Source organism: Ctenopharyngodon idella, chromosome 20, assembly GCF_019924925.1.
Source record: "Ctenopharyngodon idella isolate HZGC_01 chromosome 20, HZGC01, whole genome shotgun sequence".
Lineage (NCBI taxonomy): Eukaryota > Metazoa > Chordata > Actinopteri > Cypriniformes > Xenocyprididae > Ctenopharyngodon > Ctenopharyngodon idella.
The window spans coordinates 31,450,718-31,474,739 of record NC_067239.1 but is presented as its reverse complement, the minus strand read 5'-3'; the positions used below and the strand labels follow the sequence as shown (position 1 = coordinate 31,474,739).

Sequence of the window (24,022 nt, the reverse complement as noted above, 5' to 3'; positions counted from 1 at the left end):
TAAACAAAGAGGTCAGAATACATGATACTGTAAATGTATAAATGACTGTAAACAGACAATATCTATCTATCTATCTATCTATCTATCTGAATATCTATCTATCTATCTATCTATACATATATCTGAATATCTATTCATATCCCTCTATCATTCTATACATCTATCCCTCTATTGTTCTATCTGAATATCATCTATCTGAATATCTATCTATCCCTCTATCTATCTATGTTCTATACATCTATCTGAATATCTATCTATCCCTCTATCTATCTATGTTCTATACATCTATCTGAATATCTATCCATCCCTCTATCTATCTATCTATCTATCTATCTATCTATGTTCTATACATCTCTGAATATCTATTCATCTATCCCTCTATCTATCTGAATATCTATTCATCTATCCTCCTATCGTTCTATCTATCCCTCTATTGTTCTATCTGAATATCATCTATCTATTTGAATATCTATTCATCTCCCTCTATCGTTCTATACATCGATCCCTCTATCTATCTATCTTTCTATACAGCTATCTGAATATCTATTCATCTATTCCTCTATCATTCTATACATCCCTCTATCTATCTGAATATCTATTCATCTATCCCTCTATCTATCGTTCTATACATCTATCCCTCTTTCTATCTGAATATCATCTATCCATCATTCTATACATCTATCTGAATATCTATTCATCTATTCCTGTCATTCTATACATCCCTCTATCTATCTGAATATCTATTCATCTATCCCTCTATCGTTCTATACATCTATCCCTCTTTCTATCTGAATATCATCTATCTATCATTCTATACATCTATCAAATATCTATTCATCTATCCCTCTATCTGAATATCATCTATCTATCATTCTATACATCTATCTGAATATCTCCCTCTATCTGAATATCTATTCATCTATCCCTCTATCTATCTGAATATCTATTCATCTATCCCTCTATCGTTCTATACATCTATCCCTCTTTCTATCTGAATATCATCTATCATTCTATACATCTATCAGAATCTATTCATCTATCCCTCTATCTGAATATCTATTCATCTATCCCTCTATCTGAATATCTATTCATCTATCCCTCTATCTGAATATCATCTATCATTCTATACATCAGAATATCTATTCATCTATCCCTCTATCGTTCTATCTATCCCTCTATTGTTCTATCTGAATATCATCTATCCCTCTATCTATCTATCTTTCTATACAGCTATCTGAATATCTATTCATCTATTCCTCTATTATTCTATACATCCCTCTATCTATCTGAATATCTATTCATCTATCCCTCTATTGTTCTATACATCTATCCCTCTTTCTATCTGAATATCATCTATCCATCATTCTATACATCTATCTGAATATCTATCCCTCTATCTGAATATCTATTCATCTATTCCTCTATCATTCTATACATCCCTCTATCTATCTGAATATCTATTCATCTATCCCTCTATCTATCGTTCTATACATCTATCCCTCTTTCTATCTGAATATCATCTATCCATCATTCTATACATCTATCTGAATGTCTATTCATCTATTCCTGTCATTCTATACATCCCTCTATCTATCTGAATATCTATTCATCTATCCCTCTATCGTTCTATACATCTATCCCTCTTTCTATCTGAATATCATCTATCTATCATTCTATACATCTATCAAATATCTATTCATCTATCCCTCTATCTATCGTTCTATACATCTATCCCTCTATCTGAATATCATCTATCTATCATTCTATACATCTATCTGAATATCTCCCTCTATCTGAATATCTATTCATCTATCCCTCTATCTATCTGAATATCTATTCATCTATCCCTCTATCGTTCTATACATCTATCCCTCTTTCTATCTGAATATCATCTATCATTCTATACATCTATCAGAATCTATTCATCTATCCCTCTATCTGAATATCTATTCATCTATCCCTCTATCTGAATATCTATTCATCTATCCCTCTATCATTCTATACATCTATCCCTCTTTCTATCTGAATATCATCTATCATTCTATACATCTATCAGAATCTATTCATCTATCCCTCTATCTGAATATCTATTCATCTATCCCTCTATCTGAATATCTATTCATCTATCCCTCTATCTGAATATCATCTATCATTCTATACATCAGAATATCTATTCATCTATCCCTCTATCGTTCTATCTATCCCTCTATTGTTCTATCTGAATATCATCTATCCCTCTATCTATCTATCTTTCTATACAGCTATCTGAATATCTATTCATCTATTCCTCTATTATTCTATACATCCCTCTATCTATCTGAATATCTATTCATCTATCCCTCTATTGTTCTATACATCTATCCCTCTTTCTATCTGAATATCATCTATCCATCATTCTATACATCTATCTGAATATCTATCCCTCTATCTGAATATCTATTCATCTATCCCTCTTTCTATCTGAATATCATCTATCCATCATTCTATACATCTATCTGAATATCTATCCCTCTATCTGAATATCTATTCATCTATCCCTCTATCTATCTGAATATCTATTCATCTATCCCTCTTTCTATCTGAATATCATCTATCATTCTATACATCTATCAGAATATCTATTCATCTATCCCTCTATCTATCTGAATATCTATTCATCTATCCCTCTATCTGAATATCTATTCATCTATCCCTCTATCTGAATATCATCTATCATTCTATACATCTATCAGAATATCTATTCATCTATCCCTCTATCTGAATATCTATTCATCTATCCCTCTATCTGAATATCATCTATCATTCTATACATCTATCTGAATATCTATTCATCTATCCCTCTATCTGAATATCATCTATCATTCTATACATCTATCTGAATATCTCCCTCTATCTGAATATCTATTCATCTATCCCTCTATCGTTCTATACATCTATCCCTCTTTCTATCTGAATATCATCTATCATTCTATACAGCTATCAGAATCTATTCATCTATCCCTCTATCTGAATATCTATTCATCTATCCCTCTATCTGAATATCTATTCATCTATCCCTCTATCTGAATATCATCTATCATTCTATACATCAGAATATCTATTCATCTATCCCTCTATCGTTCTATCTATCCCTCTATTGTTCTATCTGAATATCATCTATCCCTCTATCTATCTTTCTATACAGCTATCTGAATATCTATTCATCTATTCCTCTATTATTCTATACATCCCTCTATCTATCTGAATATCTATTCATCTATCCCTCTATTGTTCTATACATCTATCCCTCTTTCTATCTGAATATCATCTATCCATCATTCTATACATCTATCTGAATATCTATCCCTCTATCTGAATATCTATTCATCTATCCCTCTATCTATCTGAATATCTATTCATCTATCCCTCTATCGTTCTATACATCTATCCCTCTTTCTATCTGAATATCATCTATCATTCTATACATCTATCAGAATATCTATTCATCTATCCCTCTATCTATCTGAATATCTATTCATCTATCCCTCTATCTGAATATCTATTCATCTATCCCTCTATCTATCGTTCTATACATCTATCCCTCTATCTGAATATCTATTCATCTATCCCTCTATCTGAATATCATCTATCGTTCTATCTATCCCTCTATCGTTCTATCTATCCCTCTATTGTTCTATCTGAATATCATCTATCCCTCTATCTATCTTTCTATACAGCTATCTGAATATCTATTCATCTATTCCTCTATTATTCTATACATCCCTCTATCTATCTGAATATCTATTCATCTATCCCTCTATCATTCTATACATCTATCCCTCTTTCTATCTGAATATCATCTATCATTCTATACAGCTATCTGAATATTTATTCATCTATCCCTCTATCATTCTATACATCTATCTGAATATCTATTCATTTATTTCTCTATCTGAATATCATCTATCTCTATCTATCCCTCTATCTATTGTTCTATACATCTATCTGAATATTTATTCATCTATCCCTCTATCGTTCTATCCATATCATTCTATCTATCTATCTGTGATCTGTTCCAGAGTTCATGAACCTGAACCACCGTCTCTGTTGCGTCTCACTGATGTCCACCAGAGTTCAGAAAACCAAACACTTCATATGAACTCAGGATCACAAACACATGAAAGCACTTCTGAATGCCACAAATGTTGATTCTAATTCTGAACTGCGTAATAAACATGTTTAATGAAATGTGGGGAATATGAAGGACAGAGACCAAGACAAATACATTTCAAACTCATTTATTAACCAATATTCATCCAGCAGCAGTGGCACGTGAGTGTTTACATGTGTGAGTGTGTGTTAGATCTTGTTGAACGCTGCGACGTCCACACTCTGAACCTGAAACACACAAAACAAACACATCAAGCTTTACACGACGCTTGAACTGTGCGCTAACGGCTTCAGTCTGCGTGGGAACGTTACTCACGTAGTCCTCAAACTTGGTGATCTCCTCCTCCAGGAAGTCTGTTCCCACCTTGTCGTCCTCCACCACACAGTTTATCTGCAGTTTCTTGATGCCGTAACCCACAGGAACCAGTTTGGACGCCCCCCACAGCAGCCCATCCACCTTGCACCGACCGCACACACTCCTCCAGCTTCGCCATGTCAGTCTCATCGTCCCACTGTGAACACGAGGACGACACCATGAGAGTGAGACGCAGCATGAGAAAGTAAACGCGTGTGTACAGTATCAGTATATTGGATGTGTGTATTCGCTCTTAAAGTGACAGCAGCCTAACCGAATCACTGGCACAGACACTTACAGGTTTGACGTCTAATAGGATGGATGATTTTGCGATGAGGGCCGGTTTTTTGGCCTTTTTCGCGGCGTATTCTTGCAGCCGCTGCTCTTTCAGTCTTTCAGCCTCCTCGTCCTACCTCTTCATCACTGCCAAACAGGTCAATGTCATCCTCATCTTCATCCTCCTCTTTCGCTGGAGCTGACGGGGCTTTCTGGGGAGCGGCGGGACCGGTGCCGTTAACGGTCGGTGCTGTTGACCGCTTCTCCAGCGCCGACACTCGACTCTCCATCTTACTGAGAGCAGAGCGCAGCTCCTCCACCACTGAGACACAGAACGACAACAATTACATCTGCCTTTCTTAAAAGGAAGTGCCAGCGCTTGTGAATTTAATGATAAATGCAAAGAAATGACTAAGGACTGCTCATATGCTAATATTGTGACATCACTGTTGTTCAGTTTGAATGATGAATGTGGACCTCAGGACGCCAAAGTAAATACGTTTTATTTTATATGACGTTGCGTATATGACAACTAAATGCATGGGATTAAGAGAGATAAAGACAGCAAAGATTATTATTGTTGACTAAAACTATAAAAAATAAATAAATAATAATAAAAAAATTATATATATATATATATAAAAAAATAGAAAAAGCACAAAAGCACATAAAATTACTACACATTAAACTAAAATTATAATATAAAAATAAAGCTAATGCAAAATATTAATATAAAGTGTAATAGTTTATAAATTATACTAAAATAACACTGCATGCAAACCTAAACAGTAATATTTAAAAAGAACTAAAACTAATACAAATGACAAAAGCACATAGTAAAATTACTAAAAAATTAAACAAAATATAAAAAAATAAAAATAAGAGCTAATGCAAAATATTTATAATAGATTATAAATAATACTAAAATAACCTTGCATGCAAACTAAACTAAAATTAAACCTAAATAGTATTAAAAAAATAATAATAATAAAAATTACAAAAGCACATAGTAAGATTACTAAAAATTGAACTAAAATTATAATATAAAAATAAAAGCTAATGCAAAATATTAATAAAACTATAGTTTATAAATAAAACTAAAATAACACTGCATGTAAACTGAAATAAAAAATATTAAACTTAAATAGTAATATTTAAAAAGAGCAAAAACTAATAAAAATGACAAAAGCACAGTCAAATTACTAAAAATTAAACTAAAATTAAAATATAAAAACAGCTAATGCAAAATATAAACAAACACTATAATAGTATACAAATAATACAAAAATAACACTGCATGCAAACAGTAAAGATGTTATGTTATTTATTTTTTGAAGTGTATATAATTTATTTTTTTTACAAATTTAATTTGTTATTATTGTTCCGTTGAAATCTAAATGTACTGAATAGTTATTTTGAGGGTACTGAATGCTTTTCCAAACTGTCCATTCATTCTTCCTAAAAACTACCAAAAGAATCAAAAATGAAACCATGAAGGAAGTGGAATTAGGATTGTTAAATTCCTTCCGAAATGCAAATGCAAAGCTATGAGAATCTCTTTTACACCATGTGACACAAACCTTTGTGTAGACTCTGGTTCTCTAGTTCCAGGTTCTTCATGCGTGCGGCGAGCTCCCCGTAATCAGCAGCGCTGCCCCCGCCGCTCTAAACACACACAGAAGACAAACACACACACACGTCACATCACAGTTCCCATCAGCCCCTCCTCTGATACACACCAGTGCAGTGACAGAATCACAAACACTACTAACAGAACACACAACTACAGTCGACAGTCTGCTGATGTATCACTTCACTGAGACATGAATTTCACTACATTTTGTCAGAACTTATTTTACAGTTGGAGTTGGCATGTTCATTTTGTTTATGATTCAAAACTCTTTCAAAAAAAGATTTTGCATGTTTCTGTGCAATATTTCATACGCTATAAATTGTTGTTTATGACCACATATTGCCATATTGGTACAGGGTTTCCCAAACTTTTTTGTCAGCTCAACCCTTTTAAGCTAAAATATTTTACTTAAAAGCTAATATTTCAATAATTCAACAACACACTCGCATGTTCACGATTCTCTGATGTTGACTTGCAAGTAAATAAATAAAGTATTTCATTTTTTTTTTTTGCGTTTTATTTTGATTGTTTTTTTTTTTAATTATTTATTTTAATTTTACACTTTTATTAATTAATTATTAGCTTTTCATTAAATCACAAACTCTATTGGAACTCTGTATTTGTGTGTATAAATGAAAAATATTCTTTCTTGTGTTCATTTAGTGATGATTTGAACAATCATTAAATTAAACTAAAAATATAAAAGCTAATGCAAAATATCAATAAAAATTAGTATATAAATAATACTAAAATAACTGCATTCAAACTGAAATAAAATTAAACTTAAATATTTAAAAAGAGCAAAAACTAATAAAATTGACAAAAGCACTTTTTAATTAAACTAAAATTAAAATATAAAAACAAAAATAAAAGCTAATGCAAAATATTAATAAACACTATGATAGTTTATAAATAATACTAAAATAGCACTGCATGCAAACTGAAATAAAATTAAACCTAAATAATATTTTTTAAAAAAGAACAAAAACTATTACAAATGACAAAAGCACATAGTAAAATTACTAAAAATTAAACTAAAATTATAATATAAAAATAAAAGCTAATGCAAAATATTAATAAACACTATAATAGTTTATAAATAATACTAAAATAGCACTGCATGCAAACTGAAATAAAATTAAACCTAAATATTTTTTTTTTAAAAAAAGAACAAAAACTATTACAAATGACATAAGCACATAGTAAAACGACTAAAAATTAAACTAATTCATAATTAGTTCACATAATTGTGTGTATAAATGAAAAATATTCTTTCTTGTGCTCATTTAGTGATTATTTTAACTTAATCATACTTCTTGCACGAAACATTTTTAAATTCTGTTTGGTTAAAATGATGGTTCTCACTGAAAAAACAAATAAAACTGTCTTATAGGTAATTACCGAGCAAATACATAAATACAGCACAGCCTGGAATAACATACAAACCATGGTTATTATAGTTAACTAAAACTCTCTCAAAGATACTGAAATAACACTGATACAAAGATACAAATGTATATGCTCTTATTTATGGTTTCTGCAAAATTGGACCTTCCACAGCACTACACACCAAACATCACGACAAATCCACACAGGAACGCATGCAACAGATTTCTTCTGAAACTTCCTAAAACAACACGCATGCGAGCATGCACACGCTTCACGCAGTAGCCGACTTTGACGTGAGCCGCTTTGGTGTGTGTCTGGCCGACGGCATTCACACACACACACACTTACAGGTGAGGAGCGGTGGGAGGGGTTTGATATTTTAGGGGCGGAGCCTCTACTTGGCTGCAAGGTTGTCTTCAGCTACAGGAGAGATCATTTATAAGGAAAGTGCAGATCAAGGAAGTCAACAGATGATTTAGGAGAGAAGAACTGGGGCTCTGTTCTAAAACCTAGTGAGCCGCCTACATAGACAGCATATTAGAGACGCAAAGGCTGCTCCAAAGTCTAGGCGACATGATCATACTGCCTTCTAAGACAGCAGCATCATGTGAAGCCTTGCAGTAGACAGCTCACTAGAGTTTAGGAAGAGAATAGAGCTGCACAATTAATCGAGATAAAACCACTTATAAACTGGCTGTTGTCAACAAAACTGAAGCTTTAAAGTGTCATGAAAGTGACATTTGTTTTAGTGTACTGAACATACATTTACAACAACTCAGAGCTGAACAGGCAGAAGTGAAAGAACAGTGCAGAAACGGTCTTTTGTGACATTTGAATTCTCCACTGTAATGCAATCTCGTACACAATACAGCGCAGTGATTGGATTGGATTCTCAGCTGGATAAAGCAAACCAGCGTCTCGCTAGTAAAGTAATAATGTATGAGGATTGCAATCAAGGTAAAGATGATTGCGGTGACGTACAGTAAGTCCGCTATATGCGCTCTCGACGCACTGATCACACAGACACATTTCAGTACATTCACGTTGTTTCCACACACATTCAGGATAATGTTTGGATTTGTTGCTGTGTTTAGTAATTCTGAATGGATCCGTGTACTGTAGTACATGCAGTCAGGTCAAGTTGGTTGGTTTAGGGTTTTTTTTTTTGGGCATCTCCATGTGGTCCTGTTAAGTATCGCAACTTGAACTTAAACATACTGCAAGCTGTGAATTCTGAAAGATTTTTTTTTCCTTGTAATGTTTTTTTTTTTAATTTGGGTTTTTGGTGTGCAAATATTTATGAATTATATGGACTCCTTATATCATTTGGTTATTTGGAGTTACAGTTATACAGTTTTGTGTTAATCAACAATCAATTTGATGGTTTACCTTGCTGGATATAGCAAATGATGAACATGTTAAACAAGATAAATGGTATATGCTTAATTTCACGATAAGGGTGCGATTAAAGGGTTAGTTCACCCAAAAATAAAAATTATGTCATTAATTACTCACCCTCATGTCGTTCCACACCTGTAAGACCTTCGTTCATCTTCAGAACACAAATTAAGAGATTTTTGATGAAATCCGAGAGCTTTCTGACTCGTCCAAAGACAGCAATATAATCAAAATCCAGAAAATTACTAAAGACATCGTTAAAACCGTCAACGTGACTGCAGTGGTTCAACCTTAACGTTATGAAGCGACGAGAATACTTTTTGTGCGCAAAAACAAAACAAAAAGAACGACTTCATTCAACAATCTCTTCTCTTCTGTGTCATTCTCATAAGTTGTTGTTTACGTCCAGCGCTTCCAGGTTCTACGTCTGAACGACGACTCATTATTGGCCTGCGTCAGCATCACATGTGTGCATCGTGCTGATCACGTGATCAGCTTTGGCCAATACTGAGCCGGCATTCGGACGTAAACACTGAAGCCTTCACTGTGCTTACTGCGTCACCTGAATAAGGATAATGACAGGGGACAGATGAATTTGTTTAATAAAGTCGTTTTTTTTGTTTTGTTTTTGCGCACAAAAAGTATTCTCGTCGCTTCATAACATTAAGGTTGAACCACTGCAGTCACATGACTGTTTTAACGATGTCTTTAGTACCTTTCTGGTCCTTGAAAGTGTTGATTATATTGCTGTCTATGGACGAGTCATATACCTCTCGGATTTCATCAAAAATATCTTAATTTGTGTTCTGAAGATGAACGAAGTTCTTATGGGTGTAGAACGACATGAGGGTGAGTAATTAATGACAGAAACTTCATTTTTGGGTGAATTCTTTAATCGCGATTAAAAAATTTAATCTATTGACAGCTACAGGTATATATATATATATTAATTCGATTTTCCCCTCAAATTGTGCAGCCCTACAACAGAGCTTGGTTGTGTTCATAGGTTTTTCGTCCAACTCACCCCAGCGAGAGATTTCTGGATGTTTTCTCGTGCTCTAGCGATGTCCTGAAGAATACTGTTAGCTCCAGTGTCCTGAGACGAGAGAGAGAAACTTCAGTGTGTGCTGGTATAGAGCAAGTGTTTCTGTAGCTTTAAATAGTGAAACACAGTGCTAACAACAGTAAGGTCATGGGTTCAGTGTGGATGAATGAATGCAATCGTAAGTCTCTTTGGATAAAAGCATCTGCCAAATGCATAAAATTATATAAAATGTCTACTATTCATCAAAAATACCATGTGGAATAGTAGTGCAAACACACGTACTGTGCATACTGATGCAATAGTACAAGTAGCATGTTAATATGAGACGTTTATGAGAGTTTATTACCTTTTTGGGTTGTGTAGGTCCGTTCATCTGCTCATAAAACCGCCGTTCTGCTTCATCGTAACGCGGCTTATCGAACCAGATCCTCTCCTGCGCCAAACAGTCCGCTGCAGTCATCCTGCACAAACACACACAACACCTGTAACAACCTCATAAAATACTACCTGAAATAAATATTGATTAAGCAATGATGGAATGAGATGAACATTTGATTTTCTATATATTTTGCCTTGATGAAAATGAAAGGATGTTTGAGATCAACCATTGTTGGGGAGCTAATAAAATACTAGTTTTTGTTTATTTATTTCAATCAGATGATATTTTACAATCAATGTAACAAAAGTTTATCCACCACAAAAATCAACAAGAATTATGAACATAATAAGAAATAAATTAAATTATAAAGCGAATTATGAAATAAAAACTATAATAGTATCTTAATGATATTAAAATAACACTGGTAAGTTACTCCCCAAAACTGGTACATGGACATAAATACTAATAATATAAATGTTAATGCAATGCAACCATGCAAAAATGACATCAACAAAACATATGAAGAAAACTAAATGAATACAGAACTGAATTCAGACAAATGAATCTTTCAAGCCAACACAACAGACAGAACTCAACAAGAATGAACGTGTAAAAAGAGATCAAAGAAAAAGAGGAAAAATATGCAATGAAGATGGTGGACAAAAGAAGTAGAAAAGGTTGTAAACATTTCATATGTAAATACAATGGGTGGGATTGATGTTAAACATCGTTTTAAAGGGATAGTTCACCAAAAACTGTAAATTCTGTCATTATTTACTAACCTGCATGTCGTTCCAAACCCGTATGACTTACTTTCCTCCATGGAACGCAAAAGAAGATGATTTGTAGGATGTTCAAGAAACAAAAGTAATGCAGGTTTGGAGCAACAAGAGGGTTAAAATGACAGAATTTTAATTAGTGAGTGAACTAATTAACCAAAATGTGTGGGGGAAGTGTGTGTGATCTTTCTTGATTATAGTGTCATACTTCTGCTTCCGGATAGAATGGTTTATAGATGTTTTGACGGATCTCGCCACAGCGTCTTCATAGAATCGAGTCTCCGCCTCCACATAGCGACCACGATCTAGCCACACCCTCTCACTGTCAGCATGCAGGAAATAGCACAGCGCTGCTCCTTGATCGGTGCTGACATCTTCAGAATCCCGCCGATCGCAAACCACAGGCTTTTTTTGAGCAGAAACTGTGTTATTTCGCCGCTTGGAGCTTGATTCATCGCTGCTGGTTTCCGGGTTTCTCGGTGGCGAGGTGCGGCTATACAGGTTCTGATAGAAAGACGCCTCGGCTCTATCGAAAAGTGGTTTCTGTAGCCACACCCCCACTGGGGATGGCGGTAGGCAAGGAAGGCCGTTGATTGGCCTTGAAGCAGGTGTGGGCGGGGTCGGGGTTTGTGATTGGTAGCCCTCGTCGCAGGGCGTCTGGCTGTTGGCCTGCAGTTGGAGGGATCTTGGGGTCGTTGGTTGATTGGGAAAGCGGCCCACAAACTTGCTCTCAGCTTGGTCAAAGTTGGGTTTGTTCACCCACACAGCCTGAACAACATGGTGACAAGCCTCTTGGTCTCCATGGCGGCAGGTTTCTTGCTTTCGGGAGGAAGCGGAAGAGCTCGCAGGAGCAGTTGTGCCATTTTGCTGCTGCAAAAGTCGTAAGTAGTAAAGGCTTTCCGCTCTCTCATACATGCCGCGGTCGAACCAGACAGTCGAATACTCCGATCTCAAACCTTCAAGAGCTGCGCTGGACAAACACCCCTCAGCGCCGGCAGTGGTTCGGTCCGGCTGGCGTTCGGAAGAACCGGACTGGTTCAAAGAATTCCGGTGGCTTCTGTTGCGCATTATCTTGTGTCCAGAAATATAGAGGTGGAGGATTGATAAATAAATGAAAAAGAGGAAAAGGAGAGTGACAGGGAACTGGAGAATTAATTACACAGCAATAGGTTAACGTAAAACATGAAGTGTGCAAATTGTATTTTGCAATGTACAAATCTATTTTTAGTTTAAGCGGAAATTAACAAACATAAACTATGTTTGTTTAGGGGAAAAGGGTCTGTCTGTACCCCGCAGTACTATAAACCACGCCCCTTCAAATTACGCCTACTACAACAAGTTACGCCTACTGCGAAGAAGCATGCGTGGACGTAATTGACTAAAACAATCTTTTAAAGTAAATTATTATATGTTTTATGTATGAAATGTTTATATTGCTTTTGAATCTTATTAAGTATGAAATAACAGCTAGTAGTAAAACATAAAAAAAATTATACTATCAAATTAATACAGACTTATGGTAATTATAGCTAAAAACCTATCCCCTCCATAAAAATAAAATTTACTGTAGAGTTTCATAATTAAAATAAAGACTGATGAAAACAAACAGGGTGACTTTGGCGTCTGGTAATCTATGTTAAACGATCTGTATGCCTTATCACTAGGTGGCGATAGTGAAGCTTAAACAGCGAGGAAAGTGAAGAAGAAGGGCAGTACTAGTGACACTGGTGATTTCAGAGGGAGGGGCTGGGGGGCGTAACTTGAGGTAGGGTGCGTAATTAGTAGGGGCGTGGTTTGAAGTACTGAGGGACGCAGTCGGACACACTTGGTTTAGGGTCATGTGACAGAAGTTTGTTTATTTTAATTTGACACGGCATAACATGAAGACGAAGAAAAAAAACAACGAAAGAAATGTATTACTGAAAACTGATTCATTACAAAACCGCTGTTTTAATGGAAGTAGAGGTGGTGCTTTATAGCTAATAAAGAGACTTTTCTGAAAGCTTTTTAGCATACTGATAGTCCAATGGTTACTATTAGCACAGTACACAAAATTTAAAATTGAAAATCGAAATAAAATGAGTGTTTGAAAAACCTGTTTGGAGACAATAGAGCTGCACGATTAATCGTTAAAAGATTGCAATCTCGATTCAAACACCAACGCAATCTCATTCCTAAATGACAACGATTCGGCAAAATCACACCGGAAAATTCAAATCTGCCGATGATCCAGAGGGAGCCGCTGTCATGTATAGGTATGAAATATTAATATTATCACAGAAGTACTGGGATAAAAGTTTATAGTTTGGATATAAACACTGATGTCTACTGTAGCGATCAAAATAGAGCAAATCCCCTTTTCAAAGTAACTTTACACTTATAATAATGCTTTAATCGATTACATCATTACACCAGTAGGTGGCGACAAGTAACTTAAGAAATGTATTTGTCATTGAATCATTCATTCAAGAGATTTGTTCAAAAACAATGATTCATCCAGCAATGAACAAGTGAATTATTTATCAGTGAGTCATTGAATCATTCACTTAATCAGTTTTTTAAAAAATAATTCATTCAGGTTAATTAAACATTTTAAATAACCTGCAGCAATTACTTTGTCAGAACCTCTAGTAAATTACATGTGTTTTGTTTAGTTGTCTATTCAGAATTGCGAGAAAATCATGATCTCTTTTTGAAATATAAAAAATCGTGATTCTCAATTTATCCAGAATCGTGCAGCTCTAGGAGACAATAATTATTTTTACCAAATCATTTTGTGCAACAAAAATTACACACTTCAGCTTTAAAGACAGAACAAGTCACACACACAATCACACAGAAACAATTATGGTTGCATTAGATTTAAACACTGAGCTTTACAATGACGTCAAGCTGAAAATGAATAAAAAGAAGGAACTGAAATTATGATGGAGTAAAGAAAGGACAATCAAATTCAGAATGGACAAAACACCCACTCGAATCCATCATGGGACAAATAATATGAGCCAAATCCCGCATCCAGCATGCTGATGGGAGACAGTTTGTCCAAACTCACCTTCAGCAAACAGGAAAAGCGACCAAACAAACGGTATGTAGCTCAACTCGTTCTTCTCATCCAGACAAATGTAAGCAATAAACCATAATGTGCAAATAAGAAAAGTATTTATGTATACTGAATCTCACAAGAGGACTTCAATCCTTCTTGCCCTTACAAAGAAGTGAAAACATGGTACTGTGATGGTATCAGATAGGTAATGTGATATATTATATACCACGGTACTGAATGATTACCATAGTATTATTTCCCATGGTATAGATACAAAAATATGGTGTTATCATGGTACAGCGTGCATGATAGTATTTTTCTTGTACTACTTTGTAAGTATAGCATGACTGGACACTGTGGACAGTCATAATTTAATGATTAAGGTAACTTAATCTGCATAAATATTAGACCAGTTAGGCCAAGTGTTTTCATACTGGAGTCCAGGCCGAGGACCCCCAGGGGCCACTAGGGGTCCGTGGAAATGTTTAAATTTAAGAATTGGGTCCCTTACATGAGGATGATACGGAAGCTTGTTTACACAGAAGCCACAGAATAAAACATTTTAAAAGATAATTGTGACATTTTATCTCACAATTTTAAATTTTTTCTTACAATTGCGAGTTTACATCTCGCAATTCTGACTTTTTTTCCCGCAATTGCGAGTTTATATCTTGCAATTCTAACTTTATAACTTTCAATTGCGAGTTTATATCACTGAATTCTGAGGGGGAAAAAAAATCAGAATTGCATGTTTATATCTCGCAATTCTGACTTTAGGCTATAACACGCAATTGCGAGTTTATATCAAGCAATTGAGACTTTTTCTCGCAATTGTGAGTTTATATCTCACAATTCTGACTTTCTTTCTCGCAATTGCGAGTTTATATCACTGAATTCTGAGGAAAAAAATCAGAATTGCGCGTTTATATCTTGCAATTCTGACTTTATAACTCGCAATTACAAGTTTATATCACACAGTTCTGACTTTTTTTCCTCGCAATTGCAATTTTATATCGCAATTCTGACTTTAGGTTATAACACACAATTGTGAGTTTATATCATGCAATTCTGACTTTATAACTCGAAATTGTGAGTTTATTTCTTACAATTGTGAGTTTATATCACTGAATTCTGAGGAAAAAAATCTGAATTGCGTGTTTATATCTTGCAATTCTGACTTTAGGCTATAACACGCAATTGCGAGTTTATATCACGCAATTCTGACTTTTTTCCTCACAATTGCGAGTTTATATCTCACAATTCTGACTTTTTTTTCCTCGCAATTGCGAGTTTATATCACGCAATTCTGACTTTATAACTCGCAATTGCAATTTTACATCGCAATTCTGACTTTAGGCTATAACACACAGTTGCGAGTTTATATCATGCAATTCTGACTATAACTCACAATTGTGAGGTTATATACAACAATTCTGAGAAAAAAAAGTCAGAATTGCGAGACGTAAACTCGCAATTGTGAGAAAAAAGTCAGAACTGTGAGATAAAAAGTGGCAAATACCTTCTTTTTTTTATTCAGTGGCGGAAGCAACCTTCCATAGGAATAGGATGATCATATTTGGAGGTCTAAAAGATAGAAAACCCCTGACTTAGGCTAATATGATGTAGAATCTAAATGTTTAATGTGTTGGTGATTTATTTGATATTAACACTTCACTTTTCAAAAAGACTAAAAATACTTCATTATAACTAGTATTAAACACACACACACCATTTATTTACCACCACTATGCCAACTTTACAGTAGAATGACAGTGACTATGACTGTAAAGTACTGAACCTGTAATTTGGGGAAATAGACTAATGTGGATCTTATCATATTAAAGACTAATCACTCATTTCGTTGGTTCGAAAATAAGCAGGTGTTATCTAGAGATCATAAAATCAATAAATCTGCAAAAATCTCCGGTTTACCTGGAGCTCATCAGATTAAACATGAGAATGCGTCATTATTCAAGATAATCTGTCTGGACTTCCTGCACATGGAGGTGTCAGGCCCATGAACACCAAAATACTACATATTTATAAAAGATTAAACGGATTTTCATTATGACAGTGACTGAAACATCGGCACGAGCTCTCCGTCATGTAACAATCATATATTGATTATTTTTACATGAATAAATAAACAGATGAAAGACGTCTAACCAGCTTTTGAACACCCCGTACATTTACAGCGCAGAATTATTCACTCATTTAAACAAAGAAAAGCTATAAATGAGGATAAGCACCCTCATTTTTCAAACATATACTTACTTTAAGGCTTTAGTTGGCGTTGAATGAATCGCTGCTACTCGCCGCGCGCTCAAGGAACAGAAGGAGCGAGCGAGACCCGAGCGAACCATTCGTGCTCACGAGCGGGGGAGATTACTACCACAAAACCGCCACAAAACTACCAAACATTACACTGATGAAGCTTAAATGTATTTGTAATCACGAGTTAACAGTTAGTATCTGTATACATATAGACATAAATCACAGTATTGCGGTAGAAGACTTTTTAAAAAACATATTTTGTCATGACATTTCACCACATGGTACATTCTGTCACTGTTTCCCAGCGCGACTGCGTACATGACGCCATCAAATGATGGGAAAGGCCCATTTCTAAGGAAATAGAGAAATACTGTATTTGCTCTTTTTGTGGAAACAAGAGTAGATTTCTGGTGTGAACTGGGTTTTAAACTATAATTGTATTCTTAAAGACATATTTAATACAAACAAAAATAAATCTCGATTCATTTTGTAGGCTACATTTTAATAATTATATTTTATATCCAAAATGTTAACTAGATCAGATATTTTATTTTATTAAATTTGCACGGTGTGAATAAATAAGGCTTTAAAAAAAAAAAAAAAGTCAGAGCACACAAAACGAATTTAAAGTGAATTTAACAGATTAATTTATTCACAGAAACAGTTTCATATGATGTTTACAGATTGTTTGACTCGGTGTGGACATTTAAATGAATATTTCTTAATTTTCTGAATGTTATTCACATAAGTACTTTCAATATTAAACATCATACTGAATACTTAGCATTTTCTTTACAAAGCACAAATCCAGTGCATTTTCCTGCCCTCTTTTGATTGACAGGATATATCAGCCCTTATTATCGACTGTTTTTAAACTACCCGCCAATGCTGATAGTGTGAAAATTTGCTTTTATCGGTTACATACACATATATATATATGTGTGTGTAACCCCTCTACCCAGGTCCTACTCGCCCCGCGATGCGCGGGCCTCGAACCCGGGTCTCTGGCGTGGGAGTCGGACGCTCTAACGAGGAGGCTAAAGGCTGCAACCTCACAGCAACAACTACCTGGCCTGTTACATACACACATAATATTATATATATGTAAAAAGGTAATCATGTCAGAGCTGCTTTGGTTTCTGAATTTGTTTCTGGTTTGTCAAGTACCTTAAAATTATACTACAAACCATATTAAAGAGTACAAACAAGCAACTTAGGTTTCTGGGTCTATATTGTTCTCTTAAGACTTTAGTCCGCTTTACATAGAAAACACAATCTCATCCTTGGATGATTCCATTTGTAAGTACTGTACTTTAAAAAGCACCTTTGAATCAATTATCGGTATCCCTCAGCACCAGTAGTCAACATTCAAAACATCAACTATCTCTGTGCATAAAATAAGACATAAATGGTTTTAAGTTAATTATCCCTCGTATAATCTGATGTACATTCAGTTCCTGTAACATCTACTTCTTTCCGAGTTCTCTGGCTCTTTCAGTGGCCGCCTCTACAGCTCCCATCGCAGCCGCTCTGAATCCTCCCTTCTCCAGCGCGTGGATCCCGTGAATCGTGGTCCCTCCGGGCGTACACACCTCTGCCTTCAGCTCCGCTGGGAGCTTCCCGGTATCACGCAGTAACACTCCAGCGCCCTACAACCAGCCAGACACTTCAGATTTCAATAACAACAATCACACAAATCTGGGTTTTACACCAGTAAAAATGTGATTGCAAAAAATTGCAAACTTTATATAAAATATCTCTTCATGAAATATTTCCTACCAGTATTGTCTGAGCTGCAATCCGTCGAGCCAAAGCGCTCGGCATCCCCATTTTAACGGCACCCTCCGCCAGCGCCTCCGCAAAGACATACACCTGTGAGACGGAGCACAGTCATTAAACACCTTCAGAAACACTGAGAATCGCTATACAAACCTGGAATCACACTGACTTCAATCAGAATAATCTGTAAACTGGATTAGACGTTCATGACACTGACTCCAGATCAGAGGTTTTTAAAATTTTTTAGATGCCAAGAACCCCCAAACATGATCATCCTCATGTGAGAATGAGAACATTTAAAAGACAGCTATATATCGTGATGTATAAAGACCCAATTTATAGAGTGAAAAAATTAATTAGGAAAATATTTAATTTTTTTTGTTACATTGTTACAATTTTTCCTGCTCACTATAGTACTGTACTGTTAGATTATTAACATTTCTTACTTTATTAATTTTCTTAATTTATTTTAATCATTTATTTATTTAGTTTAATTATTATTATTATTATTATTATTATTACTATTATTATTATTATTATTATTACTATTATTATTTTTTTTACAGTTTTACTCTAAATTTTTCCTTGGACCCCTAGAATTCCCTTGTAGCCCCCATGTATAAAAGACCCAATTTATACTGTAAAAAAATTTATATTTTTATAAATATGTATAAAATATTATTTGGAATATATTTCTATTATATTCCATTATTACATTTTTTAGCCCACAATAGTACTGTAGATTATTTATTATTTACTATATTATTATTATTTATTATTTAGTACTGCTAGATTATTTATTTATTTATTTATTTATTTATTTATTCATTCATTCATTCATTCATTCTTTTATTTATAATTTATTTATTTATTTGATTATTTTAATGATTTTAGTTTGATGTTATTTATGTATTTATTTAAATGTATGTATTTGTCTGTTTTATTTTTTTATTTATTTAGTTTAATGTTATTTATCAATTTAAATTTGTTTGTTTTAATGCTTTGTTTATTTAGTTATTTTAGTTATTTATTTATTTTACAGTTTTACTCTAAATTCCCTAGCAAACCCCATTTATATTGTGAAAAAATTATTATAAATATGTGTAAAATATTATTTGGAAAATATTTCATTTCTATTATGTTACATTACTACATGTTTTTCTACCCACAATAGTTTAAATAAAAAAAAATAATAATTTTCTTATTTAAATGTATTTATTTGTTTATTTTAATTATTGATTTATTTAATGTTATTTTTTTATTTTACGGATTTACTCTAAATTCCCCATTTATATTGTGAAAAATTAAAATTATAAATATGTAGAATATTATTTGGAAAACATTTAATATTTTATGTCGATTATGTTACATTATTATATATATTATATATATATATATATATTTTTACTACTCATTATAGTACTGTACTGAATTATTTATTATTATTAATTTTTATTAAATTTATATAGTTATACTTATTTATATACATCTAATCTTTTTTTTTTTTTTTTTGACAATATTACTCTAAATGTTTCCACAGACCCCAGTTTGAAAACCCCTGCATACTTGCATACTTCATTCAAGTAATTTGTGTGTTATTTACAGAAAAACCGGATTCATAGGTAAGAAGCTGCTGCCACTCACAAACGCGACGCCGCTGCCACTCAAGCCTGTGTGGGCGTCAATCCAGGGCTCAGGCCCCGCCTCCACCAATCCACACGGGCTGAGGAGGGTCTTCAGGAGAGTCTCCTCCTCCTCTCCAGCGCACGAGCCTGAGGCGAGGAGCAGTGCGCCTTCCAAGAGCACACAGGGAAGATTTGGCATCATACGAATCACGCGTGTCCCAGCAGGCAACAGCTAGAGAGACAGACAGCAAAATAATATCTGATGTTCTCAGAGATTAGAAAAAGGAATAACTTGGTCATTAAGATTCAGATTTGGGTAATGATAAACTGTAAATGTAAATCCTCACCTCCTCAAGTGCTTCTAGAGTGACTCCTGCTGCCATGGAAATGATGATGTGTTCCTGAGTGACATTCCGGGAGATTCCGTTCAGAACCTTTGGAACAAGGTGAGGTTTGACGGCCAGAAACACCAACCGAGAGCGTTCAACAACCTCATCATTCAAGTGAGTGACAGAAACGCCTCTCTCCTGTGAGAACATTGACACAAACCTGTTATGGTACTGCAGAAATCACCAGCTAGATGTCATGTTTGGGAAAAACTTTTACACATTACTGGCTTATTTAAGGAATCCAGGTGTGTATATACTTAGCAAGCAGGTGAATCTCATGAAGAAACATCTGGGTCATATTTCACCCCAAAATCAACAAAAATTAAATTTGTACTACATGAAAAATCACAATTATAATCAATTAACAATTTTCGATTTATTACAATTTTTGTATTATGTTAATAATATGCGTGTGTAATGTAACAGTGTAAAAAAAAAAAAAATAGGTTCAATGAAAGAAGCTTAAAATATTTCATTTTAAAACTAATATTTTTATAAAAATATTTTAAATATTTTTATATTAATTTTAAACAATATTTTTATATTTATAATAAAATATTTACATTATCTTAGTTTTAGGGTGAAATATGACCATAACATTTCTTGACTTTTTTAATGATTAATAATTTAATTAATCAATAAATAATTTTTATAATTAAAATGTTAATAATGTCACAGTTTGTACCTGAAAGCGAGGAAGGTTGTTCATGGATGGAGCGCTAATAATTATATTAGAGGGTGGAACCTTCCCTACAGCACAGAAAACAGCAGAACATGTCAACAAATCCACAGAAATGCCCCAATAAAACTTGTCTGAATTTGTTTTGTTGTCGTTTACATTAACTTAAATATATAAAAGTATCCAATTATCTGTTTATTGTTTTGTACATTTTTTTTTTTTTTTTTTTTTGGTATGCAGCGTTCACGCCCATGTCGTAATTACCCGAGATGACAACACGTGACGTTCTACTCGGAGCTGTTCAAATTATTAAATTATTAAAGAATTAAATTAATCTGCAGCGGTCACGTGGTACAACAAATAGAAGCTCTCAGAAAATTCCCATTTTACAAATGGAAATCTCGTAATTACGACATGGCGTGAACACACATTTAATTTTTCTTATACAATAACACGATTTTTATTTATTTATTTATTTAGTTAAACTTGCTGCTTTCACGCCATGTCAGTTACCCGAGATGACAACACGTGACGTCCTCGGATTGGTGCGTTCAAATCATGTCAGAAAGATCGTATTTAGAGCTGAACGCACATAAACGCCAACATAATGTCGTAAATACGAGTGGGAAGTTCGGGATTTTCTTCAAGTCGCGATCTGTACGAGTTGGGGGCGTGTCAGTGAGAAACATGGCGGATATTAGCGATAGGTATTTAGCAGTGACATTGTCCAGCTTTTATATAAACGAAGTAAGCTAATTGCCTGCACAAAATATGGTAGCATAACGTAATATGTAACGATAAAGTTTACAGTGGCTTCATAAATTAACTAAAATAATCTATAAGTGATGTATTTTTGTGTAATTAATTAAGAGAAGGTACACCGCCATTTTACTCCGACGAAAGTGACTTGAACGCACCTGCAGTCATAAACACGTAAATACGAACTTCCCAGACTTGAACGCACCAAATGCGTTTCAACGCCTGAAATAACCTGCAGGGGTCACGTGGCACAAGTAGGAGCTCTACGAGGACGTGAACGCTTTTTACAAGTTGAAATCTCGTATTAAAATGGCGTAAACGCACCAACACTTTTCTTGTAGGCTAACTACAATTTTTGATTAAGTAATCGCAATAAAAAATAAAATAAAATAAAAAAAATTCACAATTAAAGCGGTCACTGCCTAGTTATGTTTATAAATTTTTTTTTTTTTTTTAAGTTAACTATTTAATGTTTATTTGTGCACTTGACAGGATATTAAACGCACTTTATAAAAAGAGCTGCCAGAAATAATGCACTTAAACCCAATGTGCACCTGACGCGATGATGCCCTGCGCGATTCCAAAAGCCATGTTTCCCGCTCCGATGAATCCGATCTTCAGCTGACACACATCCTGAACTCAAAACAAACACATTAACTAAGGTGTTAGCCTATGTGATGCTGCTGCCATATGGTCACCAAAAAAAACATTCAATCATGAACAACAACTACTCACAGTTTGAATCGCTGGTAAATCACTGCTTTTGACTGAACTATCTGAAAGATTCATTGTTCATTTAGTGCAGCTTAAGCAACTCCGTGTGAATCAGATCAGTGTTTAAATGGTAAACTCGTGTCATATGGATAACGTGTTCTTCTTCTTTACTTACATGTAAGAAACAACAGTAGATACACTGACACCTGCTGGACTGGATCAATGGATTTATAAACATTACATGTAAATCAGATTTAAAAGTCTTTAAATCTAAGGGCTGAAATTAGTTTTCTAGACACACAATGTCCCACGTGTTCATTACAGCTCTAAAAGTTTTTTTTTTTTTTTTTACTTGATGATTTATTACAGTCAAAGTCCTTTTCAAGGAAAGTCTGTTCATTCGGCGGCCATATTTGCAGCGCCTCCGGGTAGGCATAGACGTCACTTTCCCGCCGGAACGCGGCAAAAGAACCTGCTGCATGACTGGATTTAACAAGGGAAACTGGGAAAACGCGATTAAAACAAACAGTTACACTAAAGGTTGGGCTCGAAAGTGTTCCTTATGACATGTCAAAGAAACCTAATCCATGGCATGCAGCCAGGAATCGTGTTTCCTGACATTTATATGTGCCTGATTTCGACACCGGGAAAATACATAAAGCAAATCGGCCTTTATATAACTACAATATAGGTTTAAATCACTTATATCAATGTTATATATTTCGTCATATCGTCCAGCCCTAAAACTTGTATAGTTTTTGTCAGTTTATTTAAAAACACCAATTATGCAGAATATAAGATGGTAAATATTTAATTGATGAGTTGTCAACACAATATATAATAATACAATATATAGGGTATGATTTTACCCCAAAATCCAACATTTTGACACAAAATGATAACTGCAAAACATGTCCAGCTGTTTCTGTGAATTGCAGCGACCTATTTGCTTCTTTTTTCCGTAGCTTTCAGCGGTCTGTAAAAATATACCTCAGATTTTGTGTCAAAGCTATGTGTACAGTCAGTCGCAAAGCTCTTTCCCGTTTTGGAAGTGTTTTGTGTTTTTTTCGCGGCATTCACGCTGAAAACCAATGCTGCCACTCAGTCTTTTGCCACTCAGTGGGCGTAACCCAGTCATAACGGTCGACGGTGACGTCACGTGCATACCCTCTATTTCGGGAATCCAAATCCTATCTATTTGAATGGGGAAATCCTGAAATTTAATAAACTGCTTGGCGAACTCACAATTAAATAACATATTTCAAATCAGCAACAAAATCTGACACGAACTGTCCAATGTTGTTTCTTAAGCTCATATAGCGTTAAAAAAGCTTATTTTTCAGGCTAGGCTAGC

The 24,022-nt window shown here is 34.4% G+C and overlaps 2 protein-coding genes across 2 annotated transcripts; both read right to left on the bottom strand.

Moving 5' to 3' along the window:
• Positions 1–4,261: 4,261 nt before the first annotated feature.
• eef1db (eukaryotic translation elongation factor 1 delta b (guanine nucleotide exchange protein)) lies at positions 4,262–16,751 on the bottom strand. The gene is given in 12 exon segments (XM_051875518.1): positions 4,262–4,377; positions 4,466–4,606; positions 4,608–4,661; positions 4,803–4,914; positions 4,916–5,102; positions 6,361–6,445; positions 8,151–8,222; positions 10,225–10,296; positions 10,592–10,706; positions 11,612–12,474; positions 14,459–14,510; positions 16,724–16,751. Coding segments are annotated over 10 exon segments (1,737 nt in total). The 5' UTR covers positions 12,472–12,474; positions 14,459–14,510; positions 16,724–16,751; the 3' UTR covers positions 4,262–4,338.
• A 602-nt stretch (positions 16,752–17,353) lies between these two features.
• Positions 17,354–22,858, bottom strand: pycr3 (pyrroline-5-carboxylate reductase 3). Its single transcript, XM_051875530.1, has 7 exons — positions 22,690–22,858; positions 22,509–22,587; positions 21,202–21,266; positions 20,475–20,654; positions 20,147–20,359; positions 18,503–18,595; positions 17,354–18,372 (listed from the first exon to the last, which is right to left on the bottom strand). The coding sequence occupies exons 1-7, from the start codon at positions 22,741–22,743 to the stop codon at positions 18,190–18,192; spliced, it is 867 nt and encodes a 288-aa protein (XP_051731490.1). The 5' UTR covers positions 22,744–22,858; the 3' UTR covers positions 17,354–18,189.
• Positions 22,859–24,022: the final 1,164 nt, after the last annotated feature.

Bases quoted from the DNA above. Each gene is read 5' to 3' on its own strand.
- pycr3 (XM_051875530.1), bottom strand. From the start codon at position 22,743: ATGAATCTTTCAGATAGTTCAGTCAAAAGCAGTGATTTACCAGCGATT. The intron at 22,588-22,689 runs GTGAGTAGTTGT...TTTTGAGTTCAG, and splicing joins ATTTACCAGCGATTCAAACT to GATGTGTGTCAGCTGAAGAT. The intron at 20,360-20,474 runs GTGAGGATTTAC...CTGTCTCTCTAG, and splicing joins CTCTAGAAGCACTTGAGGAG to CTGTTGCCTGCTGGGACACG.